This window comes from Temnothorax nylanderi, unplaced genomic scaffold (assembly GCF_030848795.1).
Source record: "Temnothorax nylanderi isolate EJ_2023f unplaced genomic scaffold, tnyl_v1.0 TNYL_tig0003_pilon, whole genome shotgun sequence".
Lineage (NCBI taxonomy): Eukaryota > Metazoa > Arthropoda > Insecta > Hymenoptera > Formicidae > Temnothorax > Temnothorax nylanderi.
Window position 1 is genome coordinate 1,006,323 of NW_027249065.1, and position 10,624 is coordinate 1,016,946.

A 10,624-nucleotide genomic window follows, 5' to 3' on the forward strand; every position below is an offset into this window, starting at 1 on the left:
AACTTGACGCAATTGTGAGAACGCGGCCGTAGCCGCAAGTGGCCGCTAGTCGCGACGTCGCGACTGTCGCGAGGCCAGCTAGGCGCAGGCGTCGCCGGCGTCGCGGCGGCGCGTCCGTGGCGCACTCTAAAAACAGTCGTGCCGAAGATGGCGACGTGTGAGCGGCGGCGTCCGCGCGGCGTTTAATCGAGGACTGAGGAGTCGAGCGAGGAGAGAGAGAGAGAGAGAGAGAGAAAGAGAGCGGTGAGGTGAGGAGGTGTGTATCATGTTGCCGCGGTCGCAGGTCGCAGGGCCCGCAGTGTTTCCGTGATCCGCGTTAAGCTCGGTGCAAATGTAAAAGGAATGTCAGAGGCGAAACGGGTGCCCCTGCAGACCCTGGAGTTCCCGGAGCCCCTGGGCCACGCGACGAAGAAGGAGAAAAAGGGGAACATGGGCAAGCAGCTCGCGCCCTCCTTCCGCTTCGCGCTCACCCTGCCCGAGTCCAACGAGAAGACATGCCCGGAGATCAACTACGCGCAGCTCCTCAAGTCGGCGGAGGTGAGCCCTATACGCGCTACGCGCGATTAACCCGTTCCCGCCGCCCCCCCTTCCCCCGGCGGGAGGGGAAAACAAAAGGCCGTATGTCAAGCTGTCGTGTCACACACGCGAAACATACGGAAAAATGAGAGCGAGCGAGCGAGAGAGAGAGAGAGAGAGAGAGAGAGAGAGAGAGAGCGAGTGAGAGCGAGTGTATGCGTGTGCATGAGCGCGAGGGGAAGGGGGCATCCGGCATAGAGAATTAGACAAGACGGAACGCGGGTGTCCATCGACGGGACGTCGACGTCGGCGTCGAGGAGACGCGAGGGAATGCCTCGGCGAGGTGGCCGCGCGGTTGTCACGCGGCTGGCTGGACGTCGACGCCGCGCGCGCGCGCGTGCCGGAATTTCGTCCGCGTATAAGGATCGGCGAACGACGATAACGGCGGTGGCGACGACGACGGCGGCGGAAACGAGACGGGCGAGAACGGTTCCTTGATCGATTCGCGGTCCTTCCGCCGTGTCGGATCCACGCCGCGCGTTGTCAACGTCATCGGCACGCTGTCACGAAGCGGACGCCGCGCCGCCAGGCAGGGAAAATTCGCGCTTCGCGCTTCCAAGCCGCGCGTCGTTCTCTTTTTCTCTTGGGAGAGACGACGCGTCCTTCATGCGCGTCCCTTCCGCTGCCTCGTAAAACGTCTGTACGAGAGTTGCCATTGCGCGACCGTCCGGCATTTCATCCTTTTCTCTCGCTCTCCCTCTCTCTCTCTTTCTCTCTCTCTCCCAGTCCCCACGAAGAAGGGAAAGAGACGCACATACGGCGGCGGCGATGCCTTATTCGTGTGTGCAGCGTCTGTTTCGCAAGCCACGTACTTCGTCCGGCGGGTCTCAATGCATGGGGGAGAACCGGAGAACTGGGAGAAGGATACGCGGAAAACGCGGCCGGGAAGAGGGAGCGAGAGGGAGGAGAGAGAGAGAGAGAGATAGCGCGCGACACACACCACACACGGCGCGAACGTGTGTGGTGTGTGTCGCGCGCGGAGGTCTCTTATTTCACGCGCGCGCGAGAGAGCGTGTGCTGCGGGCTCTCCTTTCTGAATTGTAGATCGATGCACCGGAGGAGAGAGAGATTCGTGACCGCCGACACGTATCGCTATCGAATGCCCCCGCTCGAGACGCGTGTCACGCGCGCTCGCGCCTCCCATCCTTCCCCCTTCACTCTTCCCCGCGATACGAGTGGATAATCATTTAAATAAATAAAAACTCTCGATCTAATCTAATCTGTCTCTTTCCTCCCCGATGATCGACGAGCAATTGGCGGCCAGGCCCGTTTTCGGTGGAAAAACGCGACGCTGGGATCCGAGAGATCATCTTTTTTTTTCTATCTCACGTAAATAAATGGGGTTTTACGGGTATTATCGGACGGTATCGAGTGCCCCGATATCCGTACATCGTTACAGAAAATGTTTTATTTTCAGGTGGTTACTCGTGCGCGAGTATCACGCCGTTCGTCGTCGCGCCACTTGCAATCGTGCTTCGCGGTTCGACGGGACAGGAGGCCAGAGAGCGATAAATCGTCTCTACGAAATGTTCACGAAATGCCCGCTTCTTCCCTCTTCGTTTAGATCGCTCTTTCGCGGCCCCCCGCGCCGCTTTATTTCCATCCATGGCCGCGCTGCTGCGTGCAATTTGCAGCTTTGTTTTGGTCGCGCACGTGTTTCGAAAACGTGGCACGATTTCGCCGGCGAATCAAATTTCGAAGTAGCAAGGGAGGAGGAGGAGGGGAGGGGACGCACACTTCGAAAATTTGCAACGCAAGATCGATCTACCGTCCACGGGATTATTCAACGTGGTGTTTATCGAGCGATTAAATGCGGAATTAGACATTTATTCTCTCCTTGTCTAATATGCTTACGTTTTGATAAGCTTTTTTATGTTTTTAACTTTTCTCTTTCGTATTATTTCGCTATTTCGACCATATGGCTGTCGCGCTCGCACTCTTCTCTTTCATTCAATTTTACTTCGAATGGTTTTAATTCATCAAGCGATAAAATCTCGTTTCGCGTTACTGGCTTATATATATATTTTTATTAAGAATTCCGATAATAACCGCGAGAGCGGTGGAGCAACGTGAGAAAAAGCGATACCGTGCAGATTCGCGCGTTATATCTCGCTGATTAATTGAGTAGCTAATTGAACGATTAACAAGGCTATGATTCGTTCGAGAGGCGTTTGTGTAGGGGATAAAAAAGAGAGCGACCGATCGTCGATCGTCAATAACCGCGTCGCAGGCAGGATCAATCGCTCGATTCGGCGTCCCTTCGATAGGGGAACAGGAGACTGGAGGAGGTGATTCGCGACGCGACGCGAAGGAAAGAGTGCGAAATCGCGAGGACGACGCTCTGGCCGCTTTATGCGCTCCTGATATCGGTGGATCACGTTCAGCACCCTTTCAGAGTCGATTCATCCATTCCAGAGTTCCCATCAGTTCCCACACACGCCGCGCCGTTTCTATATTCTTCGACTTTTATCTCCTTTAATCCTCTTCGCTGCTGAGAATGTGATAATAATCCTGCGAAAACCTGTCTCAGAAAAGAAACAAAACTAAAATTGTAATTTTCGATGAACAAACTAATGTAAATTAAACCACGGATTTCTTGCTGGTCCTTTTAATTTGAAAAATTGCTATCTACTGTATGTAGAGACATTATAGTGGACTAATGGTTGAGTCATTAAATAGGCTTTAGCAATTTCTTAATTACCTGTTTAGGACAAATAATGTAGATATATTCGCATGACGTGATAAAAATATGCGTTCCGTATTCTACACGTGAAAAAGGATAGTGCTGGAATAGAGTTTCACTAATGAATTTGATAAATATTGTAAAAAAGCCTCTGCCAATTGCGAAACACCTCCGATCATTATCGACGATACATTTAAACCGGATTTGAAAGCGTATGTACGGGTATGGTCTATTCTCTCCGATCGATCTAAATTTTTTATAAATTAGTGAAAGTGGTACATAGAGCGAAGCGAAATAGAGAGCGATTTGATTGTGGATTATTAGGTCGATTCGCGCGAACAAGAGACGTTTCGATGCATATTCGATCGAGTGATTGCAAATTAATCTATTTACTTTGCAGAAAAAACGAAGAAAAGAACAGAAGACGGGAGATGAGAATGCGACCAATGGACTGGACCCGTTCGACGATGACGATGACGAGGATAAGCTTAGAGACATGGCGAGACGGTTTGAGGCGAAATATGTACGTTGATGTTAAAGCTGATTATTGATATGACATTGACCAACGTTTAATTATTTCTCGTTGCCTTAGGGAACATCTACAATGGGAAAGAAAAGGCACAAGTATGATGAGTACGTGGATTTGGGCGCAGGATATGATGAAAACGACTCCTTCATCGATAATACTGATGCTGTACGTCAAGTTTCTCTTTTTGTGGAAGAATATTCTCGAAGATTTTTTATGTAATCCCGATATTTTGTCAACAGTATGATGAAATTGTACCCGAAGAGATGACCACGGCGCACGGGGGCTTCTATATTAATTGCGGAGCTCTTGAATTCAGAGCAGCCGATAGACGTTCGTTAGTCCATAACAATAATAATAATAACAATAGCGACGACGAGGAGAGTAGTGAGAGTAGCGAGGAGGATACCGAAGATGTAGATAGTCCTAAAAGAGTAGATAAACGTACCATTAGCTCCTCGGATGACGATGAGACGGAGGATATTACTGGTGATAACCCGCGAAAAGTAATTGATTTTTTAAATATACGATATTGTTTGTTTCATCTCCGTATGGTACTCTATAATTTAATGTCTATCGACAGAGACGGAAAATCGAAGAAAATAGCGAGAAGAAAGTTAATCATGAGAATAGCAAAAAGAGAAAAAAGCAGCAAAATCATCAGACGCAGGACGCACAACAACAAAATTCTCAACAGGATCTGGATCTTTTGAGACGGAAGGAGAAGAATGAGACGACAGATGCTGAGGGAGGTACAGGTAATATCTCCCACTTTCTCTACATCGTTGTTAAGTTGTTAAAAATATTTATAATTTTGATTTACGCGTTATTTGTGGAATAATCTTGCAATTTTAGCCTCGGAAGATCAAGAGGAGAAGAAAAAGTCTGATAAACCGGAGAAAAATAAAATAAGTGAGAAAAAGTTCGATATCAAAAAGTTCGAGAAGAAATCGTCCAATAGTAATGGGTATGACGCGAAGAAGATAGATCTAAAGAGATTAGGTGCTAAAGACAACATCGCTGATGCGATAGAAAGCGTCGTCAATGCAGCTCGAGGAATCGAAGATGAGTCGAGTCGCGATACAACAGATTCGGGGAAATCTCGTGCTTGCCTTTACGTTGAATCCGACGGGGAGGAAATGGAGAATAAAGAAGCGTCTTTGCCCGAGAATCTACCTGAGGATATAAAAGAGATAGTGAATAAATTAAAGATTCAAGCGGAAAATAGCAAAGACGGCAAAAGCAAGTTCTTCAATAGCGCAGTTAACGAAGTGCTCTTTACGTAAGTTTGAGTCATAAATTCCTTAAATTGTAAATTATACAAATTTATACAAATCGTGAAAATTATTTTCTAAGATCTGTTACTTTTATTACAGTTTAGAGAAGAAACTGCGGATGTTGAATTCGCCTAGCATAAGATTACAAACCTACGGACATCTAGTACGGTTTTTACCTTGTAGTAAAATTACTATTCTCAGCAGGGCTAAGAAACTTTATTTGAAAGACGCCGAACACAGAGTGAACGAACCGATGCAAAAGTAAGATAGTGGTTTTAGCAATTGTGTGTGCGTGTGTATATATATAGTATATAAGAAACTAATTTTTTTATATATTTATTTATAATATATAAATTATCTCTTTTGATCTTTGAAAGTTCTGGGTTTGACAAAGTTTGTTAACACTTTACAGATTAAAGACGCTCATCGATAATGTTATGCCATCAGTTATGGACAAATATATGAAGGAATGTCAGAAAGTTACCGATGAAAAGTGAGTAACTTTATTATATATCGTATGTATTAGTGGTTTATGTCGCAGCTTTTAGTCTTGATTTTTGCGACACTCCACTTCTGCTCTTTAATAATAGATTATGCTTTAATTCTATTTAATAATAAATTGTTAATTTTTTATAATATTAAACACAGTTGAATAAAAAAGAATCCAGTTTGCCAGAGAACGCGATAATACATATAAAACTACAGTTTATAATTTTTTGAATATAAACTTATTGTAATTTTTTATTTCTCAGTCCTCAATTATACTGGGAGATATATCGGTACTGTTGGTAAGGCGCCCCTCGTAAGAGGAACCCCTTTCTATTCTCGCCTCTTCGACTGCTCTTTCTCTTTCCTCTCTTTTTCTACTGCCTTCAATCTTTTCCTTCTAATCTATTCATGCTTACATGCTTTTGCTTTTTCAATTATTACCAACATTCATACAATCAATTATGTTTGCGTATAGAAGAAAAAACATTCTATTATTTAGCGTGGTCATTATTCTTTATCTATTATTGAAAAAGCAGAGGAAGATGCGGGGCTTTTTATCATCAGTATCAGTGTTTAGTTTATCACTAGAATCATCTTTTGTGTCAAGAAAACTACGCATTTGACCTGGGACACAATTCGATGGCTAGGCGATTTGACTATGTACCATTATTATTAAAGGAGAGATTAAGATCGCGGAATTCTGTCGCAACAAATGCTGATCATCATTCTTTGTCATCGCGATATCATGAATCTTCTTAATATTATCTTTATCGGAACGTAATTGACTGATCGATTTCAGGGGTTTCGAGGGATTTCCTGCAGACGAAGAGAGCAGCGATGAAGCTGATGGTTCGTCGAAAAACACAGAAAAGCCGAAAATACCACGAAAACGATTTCCATGGACTGACGAAGCAAAGTGCGTTATTAATCAAAGCTATGTCATTCATGTGCAACCTGAATTTGCATTCACACATATATATGTAAATCTCAATTTTAGGAAACTTGTTCTTGAAATTGCAAACGCCAGGAGACATTATTTCAAAATTCTCAGAACAAGAAAGGAGAGTATGGAATCGTTTGTTGCTACTTTCATGGATACGAGTGTCTTACCATTGTGGCCGCCTGGATGCGTACGATTGCAAACTTTGCTGAAATATGCTAGTCCCATTGAACCTGTGTAAGTACTATATTATACTGTTAATATATTATATTACATTATATTCTTTTGTTGACCCTGTCTACAAGTGTTACAAGAAAACTTTCGCTATTTGTGCTTTGCTTCGTGCATGACATTCGTTCCCTATTATGGTTTTTTTCTATTTTCACCACAATGAAAGGAGTGCGTGTCTGAAAGTTAGGATCAAGATCCTTGAAGATTGATTTAATTTCTTTGCGAATTGTGGTCAAGAAATCTGACCCGTTGTCGTCACATGACTATGTCAGAAAGTTAATTGATCGCTTCATCGCTTCATCGCTTGATTATTGTATGTTTTAGGAAGGTGTAATGGATTAATACTGATTTCTACTTCTTCGCTCGAAACATTAACGGATTCCTAGAAAAAAAGTCATATTCTACGAAAGTGATACTCAATTTAACGCATTTATAGATATAACAAGATTATGAGATTATAATATTAACTTGTACGCAAATGTTTAATGTTAATGTTAATTTGTTTTCCGAATGCTTTTTTAGTTTTTTGTACATGCAAAAATTGCTTCAATTATTTTAGTTAGCATACATTCTTTCTTTGTTATTACTATTAAATGCACACAGATAATTAACTTTACACTTTTGTTTCTTACTTACTATATACGGCTATTACTTACTATATACGGCTTGCCTTCTTCCTATCTTATATTTACACATTCCTTTGATGTCGGTATTCATGTACTGCTTTATATTAATGGATTATTATGATTTTTAGCATTAAGAAGAAGATGAAGAAACCAAAAGAAATGGTCACTGCAAACAACGTTACCACTTCTGCTAATACTCAAGTTAGTAATATTGTTGTGAAGAACGAATCGACAAATACGAATAATCTTCCGTCTCAAGAAAATGAGAAGACAAACACGAATGTATCTAAAGTTCAGATCATTGGCGAAAATTCGACGAATTTTGCAAGTCAAGCAACAGCGAAGTCTAATGACGTCAATACCGATAAGAAGCAACATAGTAATAAATATAAAGACAAGCATACCGAGAATAGTGCGGGCCAGCAGCAGGAATGCGCCGCAGTCTCCATTAATAATTTTACAGTTGGTAAAATTTCTGTAGTACCTACATCACAACTGATGGCTCAAAAGCCAGCTAAGAGTCACGTTGAGAAATTTAATTTCATGGATTTAACGAACAGCTCTTTATCCATAACACGTGTTGATTATGACAAATTAACGGCAAAGATAAATGAAGCGATAGAGGATAGAGTTTCTATCACAGCATGTCCGGAACCTGTGAGCCATTCTAAAACGAACGAAATTTCCCAAGCTGGACATCATTCCGTATATAGACAAGATCCTTCCTATTCAGCACAGGCCTTGAAACACAGGTACTTGCAGGAGAATACAGACGTCAAATGCGAAAAGAAGATGGATGACAAAGATGTCGACGCAATGGTAAACAAAGCTGACAAAAAGGAGAAGAAACGAGAGCGGTGTGTGGAAGTCAAGCTTAAATCGTCGCACGATCAAAAGAAAAGAAAGAAAGATCACAAGACGATTGAGCAACAGATAGGGCCTAACCAAGACGTAGTGCCTATGCCACAGCAAACGACCCTTTCGAAGGAGGAACAGGAACAACGGCAAAACGAGGAAACAATTGCTGCGACTAATTTCCTCAGTCAGATCATCAATGATGATTCCTCGCCGCGAGGATTAACTGATAAACGGAAAGACGGCTTCATTACGGATGATACTTTAGGAAACACAGTACAACCAACAGAACAGGAAAAGGATGTCCAGATGGTAATGAGGTCGTTGAAGGAGTTGCAGGAATTACAAGAGATGAAATTCTCCCCTAATAATTCGCCGGTCGGTGGTACCATACAAAAGCCTGGTAAATCGAACGCGCAGTATGTTACTTATCAGGAGGATTATCAACGATTGTACCTCAAGAAGGAGGATAAAATGAGGTCTAAGGAAGAAGCACAATGGTAGAAACGACGTACGTTATCGTCCGTTTTGAAGCTTTGCTTTTCTTGGGAACGGTAGTGACGATCAGCTATTATTTACGAGAGATAATAGGCGGGACTCTCGATATTTATATAATTTACGTTTTGTTTCATATGAACAGTCGAGCGAAGGCTGATGGAAACTTCTTCCACTTATATGACGCCACTATCGGTGAAATAAAAGGCATGCAGCTGTCGAATATAGGTTTATAGCGATCATACTGTGTATGTCGTATAAGGATTTCTAAATATTTTCAAACAGAATCCGCCAAATTATGTACATACATTATAAATTCGCTAGTGGTAGTTTCGGTTGTATGTGTACAGAATAAGTATATAAATTATGAAATTCTAGGGTACTCAAAAGATGTGGATACGCGAGTGAACAAGCGAATGACGAACGCAAAATTGAATTTTCTTTCTACACCAACTTTGTCGAGATAAACGTAAATTAAATTTTGTTTATATTTACTGTGCAGATACATTTCTAGAGCTTTAATAACGAAAATTCGCTCTCCATTCATTTGTTCGGTGTATGCATATCTTAATAAGTATTTGTAAATAAGTGAGCAGCGTCCAATCGCTCCGTGAATTGGGGTGGTCTACTCCGTAGATTGGGTGGTCTACAAGAATTTTATTTGCATTTATTTGACGAGTCGCCTGTGATTTTTTTATTGTGATTTTGCCCATTATTTGTTATTTAATACTTTCGGTTACATACGTGTGATATTTTGTTTTAATCATAAACGCAAGCATTAAATGCTTTCTTTTTTTTTTTATAAATAACGTCACAATGTGGGACGAATGGACTATTGATGTCAGTAACCTTTGCTTTATATTTTCTTATATATATATATATATATTTTTCTTGACCATCCTATGTCACAGAGCGAGAAAAAGATGTCTTGTGTACTGTTCCTCCTTGTGTTTCGGTTGTCATCATTATCGTAATGTATGTACGCAAATGAAAAATGAGAATAATTAATTTGATATACATATTAATTTATCGAAATTGCATTACTGCCTTCCATGAATACGATTTGTCACAGGTCATTATAATTATAACGGATTGCACGATTCGTCATAGCTAATTATAGTTATAAACGGATTAGTGAAATTAGTATGTGAAACTGCGGATATCGGATACGCGTGTTATTTTGTTGGAGCAAAAAGTCACGATACTTCCATTGTACATTATCGCGTCGGATATTTCTTTTGTCGTACATCACAATAAAATGTATCTTCAACGCTTCATAGTGTTGGAGGAGGGAGTGCGATTATCACTAGAGAGAGATTATCATTAGCTCAAGAAGGTACGTGCGAGCATCCGTTGCTTTCTCGACTTGCAAATTTGTGTGGCTTTGTATGTGAATAGTAGACACGTTAGGTAGTGCGGAGAGGAAGCGAGTGCGAGAGGACGCGTGAAAGAAAGAGAGAGAAAGAGATGTCCGGAGAGAGCGAGAGTCCGCGAGAATGCGAGAGAGCGCGAGAGAGACGACTAGAATATTTTTGAAACGCATAAAGATGACTAGTGTATTATATACCGTATACCTTACCCACCCCCTTCCCCTATTTTATCCCTATGATACTTAGAATACGGTTAAAAGAACGTCTTGTACAATTCCGCATTGAGAATTTTCACTAAGACGACTTAAAATATAAGTTTTGAATATTTTTTACAAAAGCTATACAATTTTTACCCTCTTCTTTCGCATCGTGCGATCGTGTCGCGTCGTTTTTACTCCCAAGACTTTCCCCTTTCGCTTATGATCTGTGCAGATTTACTGATAGATACAGTACGCGAAAAGATCCAACGCCGTCATGAATAGCGTGTACGACAGGAACGAGATTTCTGAAATTTTGCAAAAGGCTCGCATTACCGAATTTCGCGATCGCGTTCAGT

General features: G+C 42.1%; 1 protein-coding gene across 3 annotated transcripts; it reads left to right on the plus strand.

Annotated features, from left to right (window-relative positions):
* Positions 1-125: 125 nt before the first annotated feature.
* On the plus strand, positions 126-10,405 carry Yem (yemanuclein). 3 transcript variants are annotated; one of them, XM_071703276.1, is made up of 13 exons: positions 126-537; positions 3,660-3,782; positions 3,852-3,953; positions 4,028-4,291; positions 4,369-4,543; positions 4,641-5,067; positions 5,162-5,323; positions 5,475-5,555; positions 5,815-5,850; positions 6,351-6,467; positions 6,549-6,728; positions 7,477-8,714; positions 8,844-10,405. In XM_071703276.1, the coding sequence occupies exons 1-12, from the start codon at positions 343-345 to the stop codon at positions 8,705-8,707; spliced, it is 3,093 nt and encodes a 1,030-aa protein (XP_071559377.1). In that variant the 5' UTR covers positions 126-342; the 3' UTR covers positions 8,708-8,714; positions 8,844-10,405. The 3 variants fall into 3 exon arrangements, with proteins under 3 accessions (XP_071559377.1, XP_071559368.1, XP_071559386.1); XM_071703267.1 differs by having other exon boundaries at positions 7,477-10,405; XM_071703285.1 differs by lacking the exon at positions 5,815-5,850 and having other exon boundaries at positions 7,477-10,405.
* Positions 10,406-10,624: the final 219 nt, after the last annotated feature.